The following is a 27222-nucleotide window of genomic DNA, read 5'->3' as shown; positions in this document are numbered from 1 at the left end:
GACCAGTAAGTGGCCTCTATCACCTGTTTGCTATTTCAGTTTGTTTCTAATCCTAGTCATCAGGGTTCTCCCATTAAGTATACTCCTTTCTTGTTTTATTTATAATTTATAAAATTCTTTACAGAAGACCTTTAGAAACATTAGCTTCAGTAAAATAACAGTTTTCACAAACATAATCTCTGTCAGTGTTCTTGTTGTTTTGACAAGTAATGTGTGTCAGCACATTTATCAAACAAAATACTCAATACTTGTTACTAAGTTAAACAGCATTGTTATGGTACAAATATTATGTTAATCTCTTCTATAATGACAGTTAAAATCAGTTACAACATAAAACTCTCTCCTTCTCCACAGCTACAACATAAAACTCTCTCCTTCTCTACAGCTACAACATAAAACTCTCTCCTTCTCTACAGCTACAACATAAAACTCTCTCCTTCTCTACAGCTACAACATAAAACTCTCTCCTTCTCTACAGCTACAACATAATTTTCTATCCTTATACTTGGTGGTTAGAGGTAACCTTTTTTCCTCCTCTGTAATATCAGGAAACACAATTCAGATGTTGATTGATTTTTTTGTATTCTCAGACATTATTTCATTTACCTATATTTATTTATAAATATGTGTGAATGTTGTTCTGTTTTTGGAGTCAGTTTGAAATTCAAAATGGTCACTAACTCAGCTTTTGTGATTGATAGAGAAATTTTGGACCAGGTTTATCCATATATACAGTCACATTGTATTTGTTCTTATTATATCATAACATTTGAGTTGCTTGTATGTTAAAATCAAGTTGACCTCATAATTTCTATGTTTCATATGACAATTTTCATTTTTCCAATTTTATACAAGTGTTCAGTTAATCTTTTTACTGCCATCATCCTGTAATCTCTTTACAATCAAAATACAAGAAGAAAGTCAATGTACCTTGTAATGATCCTTAAACACTCTTCTATGTCTCTATAACTTTATCATTGATTTAAGTATCATATTGATGTTAAATATTTCAGGTACAATGGAATCCAACATTAACGTAATTAGCTAGTCTGTGTATAGTAGATTGAACTAAAACTCCACAGTAGTGCTGAACTAATAACCTACTAGAGTTAGACTTAGGAAGATCAAGTGTTTAGTGTCCTACCATGCTGTTTCTGGTATTAAACTGAAGAAGTAAATAGAAGTGTGATGATACATCACAAATCTTATGTGTAAAGCGTTTAATGATAAATGCTAGCAGGAAAAAGGAGATGGGTAATTTTACATTTACCTCCAGGGTAGGATTCACCTAGTTTGAATTAATTTTATTTGTCTTATGTTAGAATTTCTTGTCTATTAATTTATTGCAGAAATTACTTTCTGACTGGATTTTTTTCCCAGATTCAATGTTTATTGATAGAATGATTGATATTTCATCATGTTGTATCTTATTTTGGCACACTTGATGATGTGACAAATCACCTTAATATTATCAGCCTAACATAGCCAGCCACATAATCATAATCTGTAGCATATGTATTATAGTGTACATCATAGGGCCTAACGGTATACAGTGTTGTTTGTTATAATACTGGCTAATATATTGTAAGTAGAGGTTTAGACATCTCTTTATAAACTGTTACGTTTTGTAGCATTAGACGCAGAACCGAGTCTGGTCACTCTGGGTATGTATAGATAGAGCACTGACTTGTTTGCATTGTTTATCTGGCATTACCAATCTGTTTTTGATTGTTGTATTCCATTTCTTGTTTCCATATAGCATACAAAATTATAAAAATACCAATATTATGTCTTGCAGTACTATGTAAAAAATCACTTAAAAGTCCAACCAGCATTACTGTACAATTTTGTAAAATCTGACTGATTCATCCTCAGCTGAGATCTGGTACAGTCCCTATAAACAGAAGACTTGTACATATCCAATGTACACAGGGGAATGGTACACATCTTGTACACAGGGGAATGGTACACATCTTTTACACAAGGAAATGGTACACATCTTGTACACAGGGGAATGGTACACATTATTTACACGGGCAACTGGCTAGCGTTACACATTCTGTACACAGGGGATTGGTACACATGTACACAGGGGATTGGTACACATCCTGTACACAGGGGATTGGTACACATGTACACAGGGGAATGGTACACATACTGTACACAGGGGATTATTAAACATCATTTACACAGGGGATTGGTACACATTATGTACACAGGGGATTGGTACACATCCTGTACACAGGGGATTGGTACACATCCTGCACACAGGGGATTGGTACACATCCTGTACACAGGGGATTGGTACACATCCTGTACACAGGGGATTGGTACACATCCTGTACACAGGGGATTGGTACACATCCTGTACACAGGTGATAGGTACACATCCTGTACACGGGAATGGTACACATCCTGTACACAGGGGAATGGTACACATCCTGTACACAGGGGATTGGTACACATCCTGTACACAGGGGATTAGTACACATTATGTACACAGGGGATTGGTACACATACTGTACACAGGCAACTTGTTGAACGTACATATTCTTTACACACAGGACTGGTACACAAACTATACCAAAAGACCTGGTTCAAATTCTGTTTACTTGAGGAATTCACAACCTAGGAATTATACATCAACATCAGTGACCAAAAGAATATATATATACACACCTAGGCATATACAATTAATATATATACACTTTTTTATGTTGCAACATGTTGATGTGGTTGTCTATTATCTGTACATATTTTTTGTCAAGTATTGTCCTGGATTGCAATTGGTTGACTTGTCTTTTCTGGGATGGTTCCGATGTGTTGATTGGTTAACCCAGCTTGTGGAATTTTAAAGGGAGATAATTTCAGTTTCCATTAAATTTTCTATAAGACTTGTTGTATCTTTATGAATATGTTGGCACATAATGGAGGCATGATCAAAATAAAGCTTTGTATAAATATGAGATAAAAGATATGCAGTTCTAACCTGTATGGTTGTATTACCAATTTACTTTTATATATATGCTCAAGAGTGAATGTTTCCATTTGTTTACTGTTTTTAGTATGTAAGAGTGTTCTGTAACTTACCATAAAAGCAAATAAAATTCAGTTGGAAAATTGGATTGGCGCTCTTTACAATATTTTTTTTAACTCTGTAAAGAGAAACAAGTGATCATAATGTAAGGAATTTTTTTTTTGGCGTCATCAGTTCATCTCGGTCGTCTCACCATAGTTATAAAGCAGACCTTCAGGTGCATGGTCGGTAGGTACTGGGGCGTGTCAAAGGACAGGGGTGTTGGTGGACCAAAAATGGCTGCTTTTATTAATCCTGTGTGGGCAGTGATTGGCTAGGTGTAGAAATAGTGCTATTTATGTTATGTTCGTCACTGTGTACCAATGTATCGAAAAAATATTAACAGTTTGTTAGATATCACAACTGTAGAGGATTCCAGACTTAAGTCAACCAAACTCATCTTAAAGATAGTACTCATACTGGGATAATAACATTGAAGTCATGATAATCTTCAAAGGTAATGGTATAAAATAGATTGATGGCCACAGATCTACATGTATATCATACTAAGTATGTAACATTTATGTTTCTAAAGTGATGAGGTGAATTCAATGGTAATTTATTTGTATAACATGTTTTCTGTAGATACTTTAGCATCAATGTTTCAGATGAATTTTCTATCATTCAGAAATATCTGACAATACATACAAATACATTGATAGTCTGATAGCAATGCAAATGAGCCTGGATTGATGTAAAGAACTAGCATGCAGGTGATGGTTCATGTACTGGTATATATGGAATAGATTACAGTGGGCCTTCATGTAATTATACATCAGAATATATATATATATATCTGTCAGAGAAGACACATTGTTAAGATTAGTTCAGTTAGGATCATTTATATGATTTGAATTTGAAAAATTGAAATTTTAAGATAAGGAAGTGATTGTGTATCTGATCTGACAGTCACACTTAGTAATTATAGTACACCGTCACTCCTGCTTTAAGATAAGGAAGTGATTGTGTATCTGATCTGACAGTCACACTTAGTAATTATAGTACACCGTCACTCCTGCTTTAAGATAAGGAAGTGATTGTGTATCTGATCTGACAGTCACACTTAGTAATTATAGTACACCGTCACTCCTGCTTTAAGATAAGGAAGTGATTGTGTATCTGATCCGACAGTCACACTTAGTAATTATAGTACACCGTCACTCCTGCTTTAAGATAAGGAAGTGATTGTGTATCTGATCTGACAGTCACACTTAGTAATTATAGTACACCGTCACTCCTGCTTTAAGATAAGGAAGTGATTGTGTATCTGATCTGACAGTCACACTTAGTAATTATAGTACACCGTCACTCCTGCTTTAAGATAAGGAAGTGATTGTTTATCTGATCCGACAGTCACACTTAGTAATTATAGTACACCGTCACTCCTGCTTTAAGATAAGGAAGTGATTGTGTATCTGATCCGACAGTCACACTTAGTAATTATAGTACACAGTCACTCCTGCTTTAAGATAAGGAAGTGATTGTTTATCTGATCCGACAGTCACACTTAGTAATTATAGTACACCGTCACTCCTGCTTTAAGATAAGGAAGTGATTGTGTATCTGATCTGACAGTCACACTTAGTAATTATAGTACACCGTCACTCCTGCTTTAAGATAAGGAAGTGATTGTGTATCTGATCTGACAGTCACACTTAGTAATTATAGTACACCGTCACTCCTGCTTTAAGATAAGGAAGTGATTGTGTATCTGATCTGACAGTCACACTTAGTAATTATAGTACACCGTCACTCCTGCTTTAAGATAAGGAAGTGATTGTGTATCTGATCTGACAGTCACACTTAGTAATTATAGTACACCGTCACTCCTGCTTTAAGATAAGGAAGTGATTGTGTATCTGATCTGACAGTCACACTTAGTAATTATAGTACACCGTCACTCCTGCTTTAAGATAAGGAAGTGATTGTGTATCTGATCTGACAGTCACACTTAGTAATTATAGTACACCGTCACTCCTGCTTTAAGATAAGGAAGTGATTGTGTATCTGATCTGACAGTCACACTTAGTAATTATAGTACACCGTCACTCCTGCTTTAAGATAAGGAAGTGATTGTGTATCTGATCTGACAGTCACACTTAGTAATTATAGTACACCGTCACTCCTGCTTTAAGATAAGGAAGTGATTGTGTATCTGATCTGACAGTCACACTTAGTAATTATAGTACACCGTCACTCCTGCTTTAAGATAAGGAAGTGATTGTGTATCTGATCTGACAGTCACACTTAGTAATTATAGTACACCGTCACTCCTGTAGTTCTGGCTTTATAGTATGAAGATTATTGTCAATGCTGGAAAAAATTAGTCCAGTTATAATTCTAGGTAGAATTGATAGACTGATAAATAGCTATACATAGTTGTAGGAAACTTTGAATTCAATGCTGTACTCTAAGGACAAGAATTGAATAACCCACTGTAGGCACAAAAATAGAATAATCCACTGTAGGGACAAGAATCGAATGCTCCACTGTAGGCACAAAAATAGAATAATCCACTGTAGGGACAAGAATCGAATGCTCCACTGTAGGCACAAAAATAGAATAATCCACTGTAGGGACAGGAATCGAATGCTCCACTGTAGGGACAAGAATCGAATGCTCTACTGTAGGGACAAAAATTCAGTGCTCCTCTGTAGGGACAAAAATTCAGGGCTCCTCTGTAAGGACAAAAATTCAGTGCTCCTCTGTAAGGACAAAAATTCAGTGCTCCTCTGTAGGGACAAAAATTCAGTGCTCCTCTGTAAGGACAAAATTTCAGTGCCCCTCTGTAGGGACAAAAATTCAGTGCTCCTCTGTAAGGACAAAAAATCAGTGCTTCTCTGTAAGGACAAAAATTCAGTACTCCTCTGTAAGGACAAAAATTCAGTGCTCCTCTGTAAGGACAAAAATTCAGGGCTGCACTGTAAGGACAAAATTCAGTGCTCCTCTGTAAGGACAAAAATTCAGGGCTGCACGGTAAGGACAAAATTCAGTGCTCCTCTGTAAGGACAAAATTTCAGTGCCCCTCTGTAGGGACAAAAATTCAGTGCTCCTCTGTAAGGACAAAAATTCAGTGCTCCTCTGTAAGGACAAAAATTCAGTACTCCTCTGTAAGGACAAAAATTCAGTGCTCCTCTGTAAGCACAAAAATTCAGTGCTCCTCTGTAAGGACAAAATTTATCTCTTGTATGTTCATAGCCATCAAATTTTAATCAGTCATTAAAAAAATGTCAACCTTTAGTCTTAAGTAAAGTGAGATTGTTTTCTTCAGAAGTGCTGTTTGTTCCAAGAAAAGATTTAAAGTATATGGTGTTGTTTCATTAGATATTTGAGGGAAAACATAATTCAGCCTAAGGAAATCCTTTAGTCTTAACCCTGCTGTCAGTTTGGGCAGTTTCAGTGTAGTTTAAGGAAAATATTAGTGAGCCATCCAAACTTCAGAATTGAGATTGATTAGTAAGAAGGGCTGATTTTACTGTTTATTTTTAAGCTTTGTAGGGGATTATATAGTTGCTACTTTGTTCATCTGTCATTCCATTTGTCTTTTTTGTGGCTAAAGCTTAACTTTACCTACAGTGAAGCAAGGACCATGAAACTTGTTGTACATTTGTTATATAAAGCATTTTGCAGTGTACTAAATTCAAGGCCTCCAACTATTTAATTGCAGAGTTATTGCCCTTTGTTAAAATGTTTTGTGCATAGCATAATTCTGCTTGCATTGAATCAGATAATGAAATGTGGTGTGTACATGGTCATATAAAGGCCATGTGCAATGAATCAAAGTCAGGGACTACAACCTCTCAATTACAGAGTTATTGTCCTTTGTTAAAATCTTGAAGCAGCAGCATAACTTCACTTTCATTTAAACAAGGAGAATGAAACTTGGTGTAAACATTGTTCATATTATGAGAATGAGCAGTATTCCAAAGTCAGTGCCCACAACCCCTTAATTACAGAGTTATTGCCCTTTTTAAAGCTTTTTCTGTCCAGAGCATAATTGTATAACATATTTTAACTGATGCTGATGAAATTCAAAACTGAACTAAGTTGTATTAGTCAGCCCATACACACGACTTACAATACAAACAATATAAACAAACGTACAGGTAACAATCAGTGCTTTAGCTGACCTGTGCATTTGATATCAGACTGAGGGAAATATACCCTTACTTTTATAATTACGTGTTTGTGTCAGACACAAGTACATGGATTTAATATGTTATACCATTATTCATCTCTGTTCTAAACTCTCCATTTTAACATATTATTGCAGAATATGGTGTTATACAAAATTCATAGACAAGAAAAGCCTCCAGATAAAGTTGTATTCACAGAACATTCAGCATTTCCACTGACTTTCTTGTCATTAATATTGAGTTTCTTCTCCATCAGTACATTGCGATAGCAGCAAATTCGGTATATTATGACATGGTAAAGACATATTTATGTTTTTCCCATGCAGTGATAATTGATATGTAGCAATTGTATTTTTGATGTTTTGTTTGTTGCACTTTGAACATAGTAGTTAGGACTAAGCTTAAAACATCAAACACATTGTATTTTCAACTTTGTACTTTCTATTGCTCATATGCTGTGCTCGTTGAATGTAAAGCTCTTCAAGTGCACCTACTTTAGAGTCAGTGTTTTCTAGGTTAGTTCGTTATAAGGAATCTTTTACACTCCAGCTGCAGTAGTCTGTGACTATAAGGCTGGAAATTTGTTTCACTGAGTGTTTAGATTTAATATTGCACTGAGCACTCTGCAACATTGACCTCTTCTAAGTAAGATATTTTCTGTTCTACAATCTCCTCTTTATAGACAACCGGTTTGATATGCTGTCACATGGTGTGTTGATGATATATAGTGGCATCGTTTCAATAACAAATGGAAGGGGTGTAGATATATGTTGTACAGTCAAGTGATATACTGACATAATTAACCTGATATTATTACAATTTGGTCCCATATCTCTAGATATACTGACAGAACCTGATATTATTACAATTTGGTCCCATATCTCTAGATATACTGACAGAACCTGATATTATTACAATTTGGTCCCATATCTAACAGAACCTGATATTATTACAATTTGGTCCCATATCTCTAGATATACTGACAGGACCTGATATTATTACAATTTGGTCCCATATCTCTAGACATACTGACAGAACCTGATATTATTACAATTTGGTCCCATATCTCTAGATATACTGACAGAACCTGATATTATTACAATTTGGTCCCATATCTAACAGAACCTGATATTATTACAATTTGGTCCCATATCTCTAGATATACTGACAGGACCTGATATTATTACAGTTTGGTCCCATATCTCTAGATATACTGACAGAACCTGATATTATTACAATTTGGTCCCATATCTCTAGATATACTGACAGAACCTGATATTATTACAATTTGGTCCCATATCTCTAGATATACTGACAGAACCTGATATTATTACAATTTGGTCCCATATCTCTAGATATACTGACAGAACCTGATATTATTACAATTTGGTCCCATATCTAACAGAACCTGATATTATTACAATTTGGTCCCATATCTCTAGATATACTGACAGGACCTGATATTATTACAGTTTGGTCCCATATCTCTAGACATACTGACAGAACCTGATATTATTACAATTTGGTCCCATATCTCTAGACATACTGACAGAACCTGATATTATTACAATTTGGTCCCATATCTCTAGATATACTGACAGAACCTGATATTATTACAATTTGGTCCCATATCTAACAGAACCTGATATTATTACAATTTGGTCCCATATCTCTAGATATACTGACAGGACCTGATATTATTACAGTTTGGTCCCATATCTCTAGATATACTGACAGGACCTGATATTATTACAGTTTGGTCCCATATCTCTAGATATACTGACAGAACCTGATATTATTACAATTTGGTCCCATATCTCTAGATATACTGACAGAACCTGATATTATTACAATTTGGTCCCATATCTCTAGATATACTGACAGAACCTGATATTATTACAATTTGGTCCCATATCTCTAGATATACTGACAGAACCTGATATTATTACAATTTGGTCCCATATCTCTAGATATACTGACAGAACCTGATATTATTACAATTTGGTCCCATATCTCTAGATATACTGACAGGACCTGATATTATTACAATTTGGTCCCATATCTCTAGATATACTGACAGAACCTGATATTATTACAATTTGGTCCCATATCTCTAGATATACTGACAGAACCTGATATTATTACAATTTGGTCCCATATCTCTAGATATACTGACAGGACCTGATATTATTACAATTTGGTCCCATATCTCTAGATATACTGACAGAACCTGATATTATTACAATTTGGTCCCATATCTCTAGATATACTGACAGAACCTGATATTTTTACAATTTGGTCCCATATCTCTAGATATACTGACAGAACCTGATATTATTACAATTTGGTCCCATATCTCTAGATATACTGACAGAACCTGATATTATTACAATTTGGTCCCATATCTCTAGATATACTGACAGAACCTGATATTATTACAATTTGGTCCCATATCTCTAGATATACTGACAGAACCTGATATTATTACAATTTGGTCCCATATCTCTAGATATACTGACAGAACCTGATATTATTACAATTTGGTCCCATATCTCTAGATATACTGACAGAACCTGATATTATTACAGTTTGGTCCCATATCTAACAGAACCTGATATTACAATTTGGTCCCATATCTCTAGATATACTGACAGAACCTGATATTATTACAATTTGGTCCCATATCTCTAGATATACTGACAGGACCTGATATTATTACAATTTGGTCCCATATCTCTAGATATACTGACAGAACCTGATATTATTACAATTTGGTCCCATATCTCTAGATATACTGACAGAACCTGATATTATTACAGTTTGGTCCCATATCTAACAGAACCTGATATTACAATTTGGTCCCATATCTCTAGATATACTGACAGAACCTGATATTATTACAATTTGGTCCCATATCTCTAGATATACTGACAGGACCTGATATTATTACAATTTGGTCCCATATCTCTAGACATACTGACAGAACCTGATATTATTACAATTTGGTCCCATATCTCTAGATATACTGACAGAACCTGATATTATTACAATTTGGTCCCATATCTCTAGATATACTGACAGAACCTGATATTATTACAGTTTGGTCCCATATCTAACAGAACCTGATATTACAATTTGGTCCCATATCTCTAGATATACTGACAGAACCTGATATTATTACAATTTGGTCCCATATCTCTAGATATACTGACAGGACCTGATATTATTACAATTTGGTCCCATATCTCTAGATATACTGACAGAACCTGATATTATTACAATTTGGTCCCATATCTCTAGATATACTGACAGAACCTGATATTATTACAGTTTGGTCCCATATCTAACAGAACCTGATATTACAATTTGGTCCCATATCTCTAGATATACTGACAGAACCTGATATTATTACAATTTGGTCCCATATCTCTAGATATACTGACAGGACCTGATATTATTACAATTTGGTCCCATATCTCTAGACATACTGACAGAACCTGATATTATTACAATTTGGTCCCATATCTCTAGATATACTGACAGAACCTGATATTATTACAATTTGGTCCCATATCTCTAGATATACTGACAGAACCTGATATTATTACAGTTTGGTCCCATATCTAACAGAACCTGATATTACAATTTGGTCCCATATCTCTAGATATACTGACAGAACCTGATATTATTACAATTTGGTCCCATATCTCTAGATATACTGACAGGACCTGATATTATTACAATTTGGTCCCATATCTCTAGACATACTGACAGAACCTGATATTATTACAATTTGGTCCCATATCTCTAGATATACTGACAGAACCTGATATTATTACAATTTGGTCCCATATCTCTAGATATACTGACAGGACCTGATATTATTACAGTTTGGTCCCATATCTCTAGACATACTGACAGAACCTGATATTATTACAATTTGGTCCCATATCTCTAGATATACTGACAGAACCTGATATTATTACAATTTGGTCCCATATCTCTAGATATACTGACAGGACCTGATATTATTACAATTTGGTCCCATATCTCTAGATATACTGACAGGACCTGATATTATTACAATTTGGTCCCATATCTCTAGACATACTGACAGAACCTGATATTATTACAATTTGGTCCCATATCTCTAGACATACTGACAGAACCTGATATTATTACAATTTGGTCCCATATCTCTAGATATACTGACAGAACCTGATATTATTACAATTTGGTCCCATATCTCTAGATATACTGACAGGACCTGATATTATTACAATTTGGTCCCATATCTCTAGACATACTGACAGAACCTGATATTATTACAATTTGGTCCCATATCTCTAGATATACTGACAGAACCTGATATTATTACAATTTGGTCCCATATCTCTAGATATACTGACAGAACCTGATATTATTACAGTTTGGTCCCATATCTAACAGAACCTGATATTACAATTTGGTCCCATATCTCTAGATATACTGACAGAACCTGATATTATTACAATTTGGTCCCATATCTCTAGATATACTGACAGGACCTGATATTATTACAAGTTGGTCCCATATCTCTAGACATACTGACAGAACCTGATATTATTACAATTTGGTCCCATATCTCTAGATATACTGACAGAACCTGATATTATTACAATTTGGTCCCATATCTCTAGATATACTGACAGAACCTGATATTATTACAATTTGGTCCCATATCTCTAGATATACTGACAGAACCTGATATTATTACAATTTGGTCCCATATCTCTCTATTCATTACAAACTTCATATCCATAAAATTAAATGCTATTAATTATTGTTTGATGTATATAATATAAATTAATCTCAATATGGAATATACGGTGTGATTGACAATATACCATCTGCTACACTTAGCTATACTTAAAGGTTCCTCCGCTTCATTATAATACTGTTATATAGCCTTGTAGCCTCTCCAGGATTATATACCTGCCTGGTACAGTATCTATATATGGGTATAGTTAATATAATATTTATCAGTGTGTGCTGCATTTACCATTGAATTAATTCATGTTATATGACATGTGTTGTATTGTCAGGAGGTGATAATGAAATATCCTTCACTCACAGATTACTATGGCATGGTAATGGAGAGCTTGGATAGAAAGACAAAAAATGCTGTCGAAAACAGCTCGATAATTAGAATACATTTCTTTCCATTTTGTATTTGATTTATGAAGTTTGTCAGTAATTTTTTCATTTTAGCTTACCACACGCTACAAAAATGAAAATGTTTCACTTATTTCATAATTGTCTCATGAAATCAAAAATTCCTGTATCATTTTAATGCATGCTAAACATTGATCAGAGTATTGTCTGTATTTTCTTTCTACGCTATTAAAGTTAACACAATACATGTACATGTATAACATGTATGAAAAGATTAGGTGCTTTTTTAATTATCAGTACCTTGGAGATCTTCTAATTGATGTTAAAGCTGCCTCCCCTGCAGTAATTAATATGTGGGTCATCATAGTTTGACATAAACTAGTAACCACAGTCATATCTTATGTCTTGACTCATTTTATCAGAATTTCTCTTGATGTTTTACCTTCCACAGCAACAAATCTGCATCCACTACACCATCACTTCCAAGGATTCCTCAGAATGCTCGTCCTCCTAGTCCTCCAACATCTGGGCGTCCTAAGTCTGGTGCCAACCGCCAGAGGGCAGTGCAGTCGTCTACGCGGCCACGTGCTAATGGACATGACCGTCAAGATAAGGTTGTATGTCACCATGTAGTACAGTCAAGCATTATCATAGACAAAGTTTTGTTTATCTCGTAACTAATTATCATAATTTCACACATTGTCAAGTGTCACATCACAGATGTTTCTGCAATACTGATTTTTCCTGTTTGCAGTTATCTAATTTTGATTTGGTTTTTATAAACCAGTATTTGATATGATTAGAAAATGTTTTATCATAAAACTACTGTCACACATTTGTTCTAAATGCAATAGTAAAAATACAGGTATTGTATTGATTTTAAGGTTGTTCTTTACTTTGATATTTGTATCAGATCTGGAAATAGATTACTGGTGTAGTATGATAAGTGAAGCCCATGGTAACGTGAACCATTATGCTGAAATGAATAACCCCTTCCCCCATCTGCCCCCATGGTAAAGTGAACCATGATGCTGAAATGAATAACCCCCTCCCCCCTCTGCCCCCATGGTAAAGTGAACCATTATGGTTATATATTAAGCAAAATTTAATGTGGCTTCACTTTACTATTGGGGGATGGTGGGAGGGGGTGGGGGGTGGGGTCATTTCACCATTATGGTATTTTTACCCTGGTATAGCCTGTTTATTTCACCATGCTCCACAATACCATGCCACGCCACACACTGCCTACCTGAACATGTATTCCTTTGCATTATTGTTTTTACATACTATTCAATCATTCATACTAATGGTTATGTTTTAAACACAGATGAATGGAATTCCTAATGGAGATATGGGCCTAGCTTTACAAGGTCTGACTGTCCAGGGATCCAACAGTAATCCTGATAACAGAATCGTAGAAGAACCTTCCAAAAAATTACGAGCGGTACATGTCACCTTTAAACATCCTGTCTGCAGACAAATTAGTCCTACATGTCCTCTCTGGAGAATGAGTATCTTGTCCCTCACTCATCCCCCAATCAATCATCTATCTAGTTATATTCTCAGTTCAAAATTTTGTGATTTCAATAACTAGATAAGAAAAATTAAATTTTATCAAATTAAAATTTCACTATCTGAATGTAAGAGGATCAAAATTTTGTGAATGTCATTCCTTATGTCAAGTTTCAGTCACATTATTGTGGATTCAATCTTCAAACACTATGCTTGAACAAGATTTAATTATGATAATATGCTTAAAAAGTATTCTGTGGCAGTCATAACAAATACATTGTACCAAGCACCATTTGGTCAGTTCCAAATAATTAATTGTCTTTTTAGTAAATACCTCTGGACCTTATTTTGGGACAAACCATCATCCTATCTATCCTAAATAAATATCGTTCGACAGAAGTTTGCTTCTTGTCTCTGAATTTGTTGTTTTGTTGGTGTTACACAGCCGGGCCAGATAATAGACATCAGGTCAATGATAAATGAGGCCACTAGGATGTCTGCTGAAGAAGGTGCTGACCAGAATGTAAGTATGTTCAAAACTTATATATACTTATGCAACAGTCATGAGTACACACTACCACAGACTTTTCTGTAAAATGTGTAATTGTTATAATATCCAAATAAAAAATACAGATCCTGTGGGCCTCTTGTTTTTTAAATTTTCAAACCTGATTAAACAGACTTATGAAAAGATTTCTGTTTTTGATCTTAACATGGTATCGGCAATTAGTTTGGTTTTTCTCTGATTTGACAGTCACACAGGGTAAGTTGTGAAGCTGTTGGAATCCTGCCAGTGTGTTTATTATAATGAGCTAGCAGCTGTTAATGGCTAGGGGAATTAGCAGTTCCCAAAACTTCATCAGTTACAGCTTAGTGTGCAATCAGCTAATACGGGAGAGTGAGAGAAGTTTTTTCATTTTTTTTCTAAAACATCATCACGCTGGTATACAGAACATATGGTGAATGTTAATATGACTTCACAACTTGATAAAAGAATCTGGATTTCCTGCTACAATAAATAACATCATCTTCACATAAATTTTGTCACATTTCCAGTTTGATAATTTCATTTATGAAATTGTAAACCATTCTAAACAAAACTAGGGTTACAATACTATAAAGGACAGCATATACCATTTAATTAGTGTAACTACAAAAATGAAAAGGTGAAGTATTCTCATCATTTGATAATAATAAACATACAATGTATGTACACATAAAGCTTTAGATCCTCCATCAGAATAACACTCTGTAGTTCAGACAAGGCCTTATCACTAATCACTACTGTACATGTACTTAATGTTTTATCTGACAGACAGTTTATAGGCGTCACTAGTTTAGATGTGTAGGTTTTACCCTGTGATGATATAATATTGCCTTTGACAGGATCGACTGTTGAAACCTCTAGGAGGATATGTAGGGTACAATTCCGAATGGAGGGAACTCGCCCAGGTTATCAGTAGGGTAAGTATTTCATTTCATAGTCATTGATACAGACTTACACAACGACTGTATGTCTGTGTAACTCATTCTTTGTCTGACCATACTTGGACCTTGTGTTCCTTTGTCTGGCCATACTTGGACCTTGTGTTCCTTTGTCTGGCCATACTTGGACCTTGTGTTCCTTTGTCTGGCCTTGTGTTCCTTTGTCTGGCCACACTTGGACCTTGTGTTCCTTTGTCTGGCCATACTTGGACCTTGTGTGCCTTTGTCTGACCATACTTGGACCTTGTGTTCCTTTGTCTGACCATACTTGGACCTTGTGTTCCTTTGTCTGGCCACACTTGGACCTTGTGTTCCTTTGTCTGGCCACACTTAGACTTTGTGTTCCTTTGTCTGGCCACACTTGGACCTTGTGTTCCTTTGTCTGGCCACACTTGGACCTTGTGTTCCTTTGTCTGGCCACACTTGGACCTTGTGTTCCTTTGTCTGACCATACTTGGACCTTGTGTTCCTTTGTCTGACCATACTTGGACCTTGTGTTCCTTTGTCTGACCATACTTGGACCTTGTGTTCCTTTGTCTGGCCATACTTGGACCTTGTGTTCCTTTGTCTGGCCATACTTGGACCTTGTGTTCCTTTGTCTGGCCACACTTGGACCTTGTGTTCCTTTGTCTGGCCACACTTGGACCTTGTGTTCCTTTGTCTGACCTTACTTGGACCTTGTGTTCCTTTGTCTGGCCATACTTGGACCTTGTGTTCCTTTGTCTGGCCATACTTGGACCTTGTGTTCCTTTGTCTGGCCATACTTGGACCTTGTGTTCCTTTGTCTGACCATACTTGGACCTTGTGTTCCTTTGTCTGGCCATACTTGGACCTTGTGTTCCTTTGTCTGGCCATACTTGGACCTTGTGTTCCTTTGTCTGACCATACTTGGACCTTGTGTTCCTTTGTCTGGCCTTACATGGACCTTGTGATCCTTTGTCTGGCCATACTTGGACCTTGTGTTCCTTTGTCTGACCTTACTTGGACCTTGTGTTCCTTTGTCTGGCCATACTTGGACCTTGTGTTCCTTTGTCTGGCCATACTTGGACCTTGTGTTCCTTTGTCTGGCCATACTTGGACCTTGTGTTCCTTTGTCTGGCCATACTTGGACCTTGTGTTCCTTTGTCTGACCATACTTGGACCTTGTGTTCCTTTGTCTGACCATACTTGGACCTTGTATTCCTTTGTCTGACCTTACTTGGACCTTGTGTTCCATTGTATGGCCTTACTGGACACCATTTGGGGTTTCTCAGCCTGAATTTCATATGACATTGTGTTTCTGTTTCTGATCTTAATATGACCTTTTGTTTTTAAGTCTGACCTTTATGTGACCTTGTGTTTACATGTTTGTTTATCTGACCTTTATGTGACCTTGTGTTTCTGACCTTAACTATTCACCTTCTGTTTGTGTACATTGTTGTTTGTTATTTTTTACAGGATATTTACTCACAAGACCCTAATGTCAAGTGGGATGATATTATAGGTCTAGACGAAGCTAAACGTTTATCCAAGGAAGCTGTAGTATATCCAATTAAGGTAGGTACTCATATGATGACAGTTAATATTGGTTTCTATTGTGATTGGTTGATATTGTGACTGGTTGATATTGTGACTGGCCGTTTTGTGCACTTTTAGAGTTAAATCTATTAGGATGCTGATGATAATAATTACAAATTTCAAGATCTAAAGCCTTTCTATCAGATATGTTCACTCCACAAATCCAAAAGCAACAAAATATAGAAAAATAATTTGATGTTGATTTTTCCTTTATAGTATCCACAGTTATTCAAAGGAATACTGTCTCCATGGAAAGGATTGCTACTGTACGGCCCGCCTGGTAGGTATATAATGTAGGTCTTATAGGTCATCAGCTGTCAGGGACTGGAACTGTGTTATCAGGGGGAACTATCAGGTATTATCAGGGGGAACTATCAGGTATTATCAGGTATTATCAGGGGGAACTATCAGGTGTTATTGGGGAGAAGGAACTATCAGGTGTTATCAGGAGGAACTATCAGGTGTTATTGGGGGAAACTATCAGGTGTTATCAGGGGGATCTATAAGGTGTTATCAGGGAGAAGGAATTATCAGGTGTTATCAGGGGGAACTATCAGGTGTTATCAGGGAGTAGGAACTATCAGGTGTTATCAGGGAGAAGGAACTATCAGGTGTTATCAGAGAGAAGGAACTATCAGGTGTTATCAGGGAGAAGGAACAATCAGGTGTTATCAGGGAGAAGGAACTATCAGGTGTTATCAGGGAGAAGGAACTATCAGGTGTTATCAGGGAGAAGGAACTATCAGGTGTTATCAGGGAGAAGGAACTATCAGGTGTTATCAGGGAGAAGGAACTGTCAGGGAGAAGGAACTATCAGGTGTTATCAGGGAGAAGGAACTATCAGGTGTTATCAGAGAGAAGGAACTATCGTGTGCTATCAGGAAGAAGGAACTATCAGGTGTTATCAGGGAGAAGCAACTATCAGGTGTTATCAGGGAGAAGGAATTATCAGATGTTATCAGGGAGAAGGAACTATCAGATGTTATCAGGGAGAAGGAACTATCAGGTGTTATCAGGGAGAAGGAACTGTCAGGGAGAAGGAACTATCAGATGTTATCAGGGAGAAGGAACTATCAGGTGTTATCAGGGAGAAGGAACTATCAGGTGTTATCAGGGAGAAGGAACTGTCAGGTGTTATCAAAGAGAAGGAACTATCAGGTGTTATCAAGGTGTAGGAACTATCAGGTGTTATCAGGGAGAAGGAACTATCAGGTGTTATCAGGGAGAAGGAACTATCAGGTGTTATCAGGGAGAAGCAAGAATCAGGTGTTATCAGGGAGAAGGAACTATCAGGTGTTATCAGGGAGAAGGAACTATCAGGTGTTATCAGGGAGAAGGAACTGTCAGGTGTTATCAGAGAGAAGCAAGAATCAGGTGTTATCAGGGAGAAGGAATTTTCAGGTGTTATTAGGAAGAAGGAACTATCAGGTGTTATCAAGGTGTAGGAACTATCATGTGATATCAGGGAGAAGGAACTATTAGGTGTTATTAGGAAGAAGGAACTATCAGGTGTTATCAGGGAGAAGGAACTATCAGGTGTTATCAGGGAGAAGGAACTATCAGGTGTTATCAGGGAGAAGGAACTGTCAGGTGTTATCAGAGAGAAGCAAGAATCAGGTGTTATCAGGGAAGAGGAACTATCAGGTGTTATCAGGGAGAAGGAACTGTCAGGTGTTATCAGAGAGAAGCAAGAATCAGGTGTTATCAGGGAAGAGGAACTGTCAGGTGATGTGCACATGAATTTTGTAATCCTTACATACCCAGTTATATTGTAAGGAGTGTAAATGGAATTTATTTTAATTTTTCCAGGTACAGGAAAAACATTATTAGCAAAGGCAATAGCCACAGAATGTAAGACAACATTCTTCAATATATCTGCATCTACTATAGTCAGCAAATGGAGAGGAGACTCAGAGAAGCTAGTCAGGGTAAGATACTTGTGCATCAGTCAGTGAATAGATGGTCAGTGTGTAATATAATACTGTAGTACTGAAGTCTGTGAGTGGATTGTCAGTGTGAGATACTTTACTGAGTGAGTGGATTGTCAGTGTGAGTGTGTGGATTGTCAGTGTGTGATACTTTATTGAGTGAGTGGATTGTCAGTGTGAGATACTTTACTGAGTGAGTGGATTGTCAGTGTGAGTGTGTGGATTGTCAGTGTGTGATACTTTATTGAGTGAGTGGATTGTCAGTGTGTGATATAATACTGTAGTACTGAAGTCAGTGAGTGGATTGTTAGTGTGAGTGTGTGGATTGTCAGTGTGTGATACATTATTGAGTGAGTGGATTGTCAGTGTGAGTGTGTGGATTGTCAGTGTGTGATACTTTATTGAGTGAGTGGATTGTCAGTGTGTGATACATTATTGAGTGAGTGGATTGTCAGTGTGTGATACATTATTGAGTGTGTGGATTGTCAGTGTGTGATACTTTACTGAGTGAGTGGATTGTCAGTGTGTGATACTTTACTGAGTGTGTGGATTGTCTGAGTGTGATACTTTATTGAGTGAGTGGATTGTCAGTGTGTGATACTTTACTGAGTGAGTGGATTGTCAGTGTGTGATATAATACTGTAGTACTGAAGTCAGTGAGTGGATTGTCAGTGTGTGATACTTTATTGAGTGAGTGGATTGTCAGTGTGTAATACTTTACTGAGTGAGTGGATTGTCAGTGTGAGTGTGTGGATTGTCAGTGTGTGATACTTTATTGAGTGAGTGGATTGTCAGTGTGTGATACTTTACTGAGTGTGTGGATTGTCAGTGTGTGATACTTTATTGAGTGAGTGGATTGTCAGTGTGTGATACTTTATTGAGTGTGTGGATTGTCAGTGTGTGATACTTTATTGAGTGTGTGGATTGTCAGTGTGTGATACTTTATTGAGTGTGTGGATTGTCAGTGTGTGATACTTTATTGAGTGTGTGGATTGTCAGTGTGTGATACTTTATTGAGTGTGTGGATTGTCAGTGTGTGATACTTTATTGAGTGTGTGGATTGTCAGTGTGTGATACTTTATTGAGTGTGTGGATTGTCAGTGTGTGATACTTTATTGAGTGTGTGGATTGTCAGTGTGTGATACTTTATTGAGTGTGTGGATTGTCAGTGTGTGATACTTTATTGAGTGTGTGGATTGTCAGTGTGTGATACATTATTGAGTGTGTGGATTGTCAGTGTGTGCTACATTATTGAGTGAGTGGATTGTCAGTGTGTGATACTTTATTGAGTGTGTGGATTGTCAGTGTGTGCTACATTATTGAGTGTGTGGATTGTCAGTGTGTGATATTATACTGTTAGTTCTGTAGTCTTTGAGTGGATTGTTAGTGTGAGTGTGTGGATTGTCAGTGTGTGATACATTATTGAGTGAGTGGATTGTCAGTGTGAGTGTGTGGATTGTCAGTGTGTGATACTTTATTGAGTGAGTGGATTGTCAGTGTGTGATACATTATTGAGTGAGTGGATTGTCAGTGTGTGATACTTTACTGAGTGAGTGGATTGTCAGTGTGTGATACTTTATTGAGTGAGTGGATTGTCAGTGTGTGATACTTTATTGAGTGAGTGGATTGTCAGTGTGTGATACTTTACTGAGTGAGTGGATTGTCAGTGTGTGATATAATACTGTAGTACTGAAGTCAGTTAGTGGATTGTCAGTGTGTGATACTTTATTGAGTGAGTGGATTGTCAGTGTGAGATACTTTACTGAGTGAGTGGATTGTCAGTGTGAGTGTGTGGATTGTCAGTGTGTGATACTTTATTGAGTGAGTGGATTGTCAGTGTGTGATACTTTACTGAGTGTGTGGATTGTCAGTGTGTGATACTTTATTGAGTGAGTGGATTGTCAGTGTGTGATACTTTATTGAGTGTGTGGATTGTCAGTGTGTGATACTTTATTGAGTGTGTGGATTGTCAGTGTGTGATACTTTACTGAGTGTGTGGATTGTCAGTGTGTGATACTTTATTGAGTGTGTGGATTGTCAGTGTGTGATACTTTATTGAGTGTGTGGATTGTCAGTGTGTGATACTTTATTGAGTGTGTGGATTGTCAGGGTGTGATACTTTATTGAGTGTGTGGATTGTCAGTGTGTGATACTTTATTGAGTGAGTGGATTGTCAGTGTGTGATACTTTACTGAGTGTGTGGATTGTCAGTGTGTGATACTTTATTGAGTGAGTGGATTGTCAGTGTGTGATACATTATTGAGTGAGTGGATTGTCAGTGTGTGATACATTATTGAGTGAGTGGATTGTCAGTGTGTGATACTTTGAGTGAGTGGATTGTCAGTGTGTGATACTTTATTGAGTGTGTGGATTGTCAGTGTGTGATACTTTAATGAGTGAGTGAGTTGATTGTCAGTGTGTGATACTTTATTGAGTGTGTGGATTGTCAGTGTGTGATACTTTATTGAGTGTGTGGATTGTCAGTGTGTGATACTTTATTGAGTGTGTGGATTGTCAGTGTGTGATACTTTATTGAGTGTGTGGATTGTCAGTGTGTGATATAATACTGTAGTACTGAAGTCAGTGAGTGGATTGTTAGTGTGAGTGTGTGGATTGTCAGTGTGTGATACATTATTGAGTGAGTGGATTGTCAGTGTGTGATACTTTATTGAGTGAGTGGATTGTCAGTGTGTGATACATTATTGAGTGAGTGGATTGTCAGTGTGTGATACATTATTGAGTGAGTGGATTGTCAGTGTGTGATACTTTACTGAGTGAGTGGATTGTCAGTGTGTGATACTTTACTGAGTGTGTGGATTGTCTGAGTGTGATACTTTATTGAGTGAGTGGATTGTCAGTGTGTGATACATTATTGAGTGAGTGGATTGTCAGTGTGTGATATAATACTGTAGTACTGAAGTCAGTGAGTGGATTGTCAGTGTGTGATACTTTATTGAGTGAGTGGATTGTCAGTGTGTGATACATTATTGAGTGAGTGGATTGTCAGTGTGAGTGTGTGGATTGTCAGTGTGTGATACATTATTGAGTGAGTGGATTGTCAGTGTGAGTGTGTGGATTGTCAGTGTGTGATACATTATTGAGTGAGTGGATTGTCAGTGTGTGATACTTTATTGAGTGTGTGGATTGTCAGTGTGTGATACTTTATTGAGTGTGTGGATTGTCAGTGTGTGATACTTTATTGAGTGTGTGGATTGTCAGTGTGTGATACTTTATTGAGTGTGTGGATTGTCAGGGTGTGATACTTTATTGAGTGTGTGGATTGTCAGTGTGTGATACTTTATTGAGTGTGTGGATTGTCAGTGTGTGATACTTTATTGAGTGTGTGGATTGTCAGTGTGTGATACTTTATTGAGTGAGTGGATTGTCAGTGTGTGATACTTTATTGAGTGTGTGGATTGTCAGTGTGTGATACTTTATTGAGTGAGTGGATTGTCAGTGTGTGATATAATACTGTAGTACTGAAGTCAGTGAGTGGATTGTCAGTGTGAGTGTGTGGATTGTCAGTGTGTGATACTTTGTTTAGTGAGTGGATTGTCAGTGTGTGATACTTTGTTGAGTGTGTGGATTGTCAGTGTGTGATACTTTATTGAGTGAGTGGGTTGTCAGTGTGTGATACTTTATTGATTGTGTGGATTGTCAGTGTGTGATACTTTACTGAGTGAGTGGATTGTCAGTGTGAGTGTTGGATTGTCAGTGTGTGATACTTTATTGAGTGTGTGGATTGTCAGTGTGTGATACTTTATTGAGTGTGTGGATTGTCAGTGTGTGATACTTTATTGAGTGTGTGGATTGTCAGTGTGTGATACATTATAGAGTGAGTGGATTGTCAGAGTGGGATGTTACAATAGTACAAAAGTCAGCAAATTGATTTGGTTTGTACAATTTATTTATATATCTGTTCATTTATTGACTTTTCAAATGTTTCTGTTTTTTGTTTTACAATATAGGTGCTATTTGAAATGGCTAGATATTATGCTCCCTCCACTATATTCCTTGATGAATTAGAAGCTATAATGAGTCAGAGAGGTTCCAGTGGTGGTGGTGGGTAAGTGGCATTTGTTCCAGAATGAAAAGTAAATCAACAACATGGTCGCCCTACCAAAACAAATATAAAGGGAGATAACTCTACATTTGTTAAATAGGCCGTCAAATTTGATAGCAAGTAAGTGATATTAAATAGGACTCCTAGGACCTTTTCTCAATGTATATTCATTCAAATTTATAATCCATCAATGTCCTGATGTAAACATTATGTTGGTTAAAGAAATATCTATCACGTTAGGATAACTCTCAATCACAACTGTCGACAGTGGGCCTTATATTGTAATGTTTTTGATGTGTCCCTGCAAGATTAAGTTTTTTTTCTTCAGAGAACACGAAGGGAGCAGACGTATGAAGACAGAGTTACTGGTGCAGATGGATGGTCTGGCTAAGACAGATGATCTTGTTTTCTTGTTAGCTGCCTCTAACTTACCATGGTAATCAATTATCTAAGGTCACCTCTCCTCACCTGGCTCTGTAATTATTCAACTGATAATTTACAAAAATGAAGTTTGTAATAAATGACAATATTGCAGGTTTTACAGTTGTGTTTTGTTGATTAAAAAAATTTTTTTTAGTAGTTTAAGAAGTCTTTTGATTGGCATCTAACTTTCTGTGGTATGATGTGTTTGAAAAGAAATGTTTGAATTGTGTTATGGAGATTATAGATTACTTATGTAAAGAATTCTGATGGCTACAGTTAAATGATTCATAGGTGTCTTTGTTAAAATGATTTTATTTTATTAACAGGGAATTAGACCAAGCCATGCTACGTCGACTTGAGAAGAGGATAATTGTTGACCTGCCTACATATGAGGCCAGGAAGGCCATGTTTAGGTATTATCTACCACATGTAGTATGTCCTAAAGAAGGCGGGTTGGAACTCCTCTCTCACCTGGACTACGAACTGCTGGCAAATGTAAGCTTTATAACATTTTGTTCTCTTTAATAAGGGGTCCTGTTACAGTATACACTGTGATATTTGTTTGCTCATCAATAATTTTCCTTGTAAGCACTCTTAGCTCAAGTTTTAAGTCTTCATTAATGTTTAGCTCACCTACAGGAATGGTGAGCTTATGCCGGGGCATGGCATCCATAGTCATACATTTTGACCAGTTTCTGCATCCATGAATGGACCAGAACAAATTTCCAATAAATACTGGGTCTCAGTTCTCCAGGGCCTGAGGGTCCAGGGGACACAAGGGAAATTTTGCAAATTCTTAAAACTTCTTCTTCTATAGGAATTTAAGGGTTCTTTCTGTGTTGGGTTTGAAGCATACTTGGGTAAATTGAATAGATTTTGTATAAATAATGAGTCTTGTCAACTTGGGACAGGAATATAGGGTCCACTAAGGGAAAAAAGAGAAAACTGGGGTTTTATTTATCTAATCCCTCTTCATCTTAAGGAGGGAACAGGTGAAGGGAAATCAATTTTGTGTAAATCAGTGTTTTAAGCCCCTTGTGTGGTCAAGTAGTGAAACTAGAACAAATCCTTTTAAAATCCTTTTTCTTCTGAAGGAATGCCTGGAAGAGTCTTGTCTCAATTTTGTCTGAAGCATCATTGGATAAAGTTGAATGACATCTTTAATGAAAAGTAGATTAAATAATGAGGCCGTCTTACATTCGTTATAGTGATCTTGTTGAGATATATTCTATTTGTGAATGCAATATGAAGTTGGATATGATTTACTTCGATTGACAAAAATTTACATGGCAGGTTTTGTTGATGAAGCAGAAGACCCTTATTCCTCTGGAACACCTGGTCTAATTCCCCTTGTACTTTTTTCAGGAGTCTCTGTGTAAATCATTTGCTTGTTCATATTTTGCCTTAGTTTTATTGATTTTGAGTTTGGAGTATGATTAGACTCCATATTTTGAGTTAGGAATATGATTAGGCACTGTATTTTGAGTTTGGAGTATGGTTAGACTCCATATTTTGAGTTTGGAGTATGATTAGGTTTTGTATTTTGAGTTTGGAGTATGATTAGACTCCATATTTTGAGTTTGGAGTATGATTAGGCTCTGTATTTTGAGTTTGGAGTATGATTAGGTTTTGTATTTTGAGTTTGGAGTATGATTAGACTCTGTATTTTGAGTTTGGAGTATGATTAGGTTCCATATTTTGAGTTTGGAGTATGATTAGGTTTTGTATTTTGAGTTTGGAGTATGATTAGGTTCCATATTTTGAGTTTGGAGTATGATTAGGTTTTGTATTTTGAGTTTGGAGTATGATTAGGTTTTGTATTTTGAGTTTGGAGTATGATTAGGCTCTGTATTTTGAGTTTGGAGTATGATTAGGTTTTGTATTTTGAGTTTGGAGTATGATTAGGTTTTGTATTTTGAGTTTGGAGTATGATTAGACTCCATATTTTGAGTTTGGAGTATGATTAGGTTCCATATTTTGAGTTTGGAGTATGATTAGGTTCTGTATTTTGAGTTTGGAGTATGATTAGGCTCTGTATTTTGAGTTTGGAGTATGATTAGGCTCTGTATTTTGAGTTTGGAGTATGATTAGGCTCTGTATTTTGAGTTTGGAGTATGATTAGGTTTTGTATTTTGAGTTTGGAGTATGATTAGGTTCTGTATTTTGAGTTTGGAGTATGATTAGGTTTTGTATTTTGAGTTTGGAGTATGATTAGACTCCATATTTTGAGTTTGGAGTATGATTAGGTATGATAGGTTTTATTTTGAGTTTGGAGTATGATTAGGTTCTGTATTTTGAGTTTGGAGTATGATTAGGTTTTGTATTTTGAGTTTGGAGTATGATTAGGCTCTGTATTTTGAGTTTGGAGTATGATTAGGTTTTGTATTTTGAGTTTGGAGTATGATTAGGCTCTGTATTTTGAGTTTGGAGTATGATTAGGCTCTGTATTTTGAGTTTGGAGTATGATTAGGTTCTGTATTTTGAGTTTGGAGTATGATTAGGCTCTGTATTTTGAGTTTGGAGTATGATTAGGTTTTGTATTTTGAGTTTGGAGTATGATTAGACTCCATATTTTGAGTTTAGAGTACGATTATGTTCTCTTGTTAGTATGTTCTGGTTTTTCCTGAATTATCCTTTGATGACATGGATAAACAGTGTGTCCCTGGGGTTGGGAGGGTAGGGGCAGGGCCCAATAGCAGAAATAGGGAAAATTCTTAAATATCCTTAGAAGTTGAGTATTTTGTGGAAATGCTTGGATTCTGTACTGTTTTGATCCGATTTGAAGGAACACAATTTCATATAAACCAGGAGTCTTCATGACCACCAAGAGGCCAGAGATGTGGGATGCAATGGCGAAATGTATTCCTAAAAATCCGTCTTTTGTGTAAGATTACTATAATGTCCAAGTTTGGTCTGAAGCGTTTGGTAAATGAGACTAAATATAGTATAAACAGATGATTCGACTTCCGTTTGATCATAAAGCCCCATCAGGAAATTATTCAATTCTTTGTTAAATGACTGAATAGCTGAATTAGTTAGGTGAAGGATGCAGGCCCTATGGGCCTCTTGCTTGGTAAATGACTTTTTACTCTACATTCAGAAACTATAAAATTGTCTGATTTTCAAATAAAACTGGTTGTGCTGTTCATCCAGATATAGCTCCATGGTGAGTCTGATGCTTTATTGAAAACATTTTCTTTCGATCATTTTCGCTAAGTTGTCAGGATGACAGAGTATGTGTTATTTCTTATCCAAACAAAAAGAAAGTGTCAATTCATGGAATGTTGTATCACTGGTTTGTTTCAGATACTCAACAACCTATATTTGTTTGATATTTCAAAGATTGTCTTTTTATTTCAGAGAACAGAAAGTTATTCTGGTTCTGACCTGAGGTTAGTGTGTAAAGAGGCTGCCATGAGACCAGTTAGAAAAATATTTGATGCTCTGGAAAAAAATGACAAAGATGGTGAGTAGTCATTTGTCATCAAGAGATCATTGACCTTGTTAACAAGTTGTAAATTAAGATGTTACTACAGTATCAGACTTACATAACTCTATCTCTACCTACCTACCTCCTCCCTCCCTCCCTCCCTCCCTCCCTACCTACCTACCTACCTACCTACCTCCTCCCTCCCTCCCTCCCTCACCCACCCACAATGTATATCAGACTTACGTTACCCTATCTCTACTGACCCACTATGTGTAGTTACCTATCTCTACTGACCCACTATGTGTAGTTACCTATCTCTACTGACCCACTATGTGTAGTTATCTATCTCTACTGACCCACTATGTGTAGTTACATCATCAGACTTCCATTACCTTATCTCTGACATACCAACCTGCAATGTATAAAATTCTGTAAATGTGATCATTTTTTGTTTACAG

At 36.5% G+C, this 27222-nt stretch overlaps 1 protein-coding gene across 1 annotated transcript in view; it reads left to right on the top strand.

The window, feature by feature from the left end:
• Nucleotides 1-27222, top strand: part of LOC132551066 (katanin p60 ATPase-containing subunit A-like 2) — a 35661-nt gene that overhangs the window by 8305 nt on the left and 134 nt on the right. The window contains exons 7-18 of the mRNA XM_060215171.1: nucleotides 1632-1664; nucleotides 12818-12983; nucleotides 13694-13810; nucleotides 14324-14401; nucleotides 15265-15342; nucleotides 16801-16899; nucleotides 17137-17200; nucleotides 18730-18848; nucleotides 22817-22914; nucleotides 23240-23347; nucleotides 23661-23829; nucleotides 26695-26800. Of these exons, the coding sequence (XP_060071154.1) occupies nucleotides 1632-1664; nucleotides 12818-12983; nucleotides 13694-13810; nucleotides 14324-14401; nucleotides 15265-15342; nucleotides 16801-16899; nucleotides 17137-17200; nucleotides 18730-18848; nucleotides 22817-22914; nucleotides 23240-23347; nucleotides 23661-23829; nucleotides 26695-26800 (1235 nt within the window). The remainder of the gene's footprint in view (nucleotides 1-1631; nucleotides 1665-12817; nucleotides 12984-13693; nucleotides 13811-14323; nucleotides 14402-15264; nucleotides 15343-16800; nucleotides 16900-17136; nucleotides 17201-18729; nucleotides 18849-22816; nucleotides 22915-23239; nucleotides 23348-23660; nucleotides 23830-26694; nucleotides 26801-27222) is intronic.

The sequence above is a fragment of the Ylistrum balloti genome, unplaced genomic scaffold (genome assembly GCF_031769215.1).
Source record: "Ylistrum balloti isolate Yb309-2 unplaced genomic scaffold, AGI_CSIRO_Ybal_v1 Utg370170, whole genome shotgun sequence".
NCBI classification, from domain to species: domain Eukaryota; kingdom Metazoa; phylum Mollusca; class Bivalvia; order Pectinida; family Pectinidae; genus Ylistrum; species Ylistrum balloti.
Note: the sequence above shows the minus strand (reverse complement) of the source record. Positions and strands in the feature narration are given on the sequence as shown.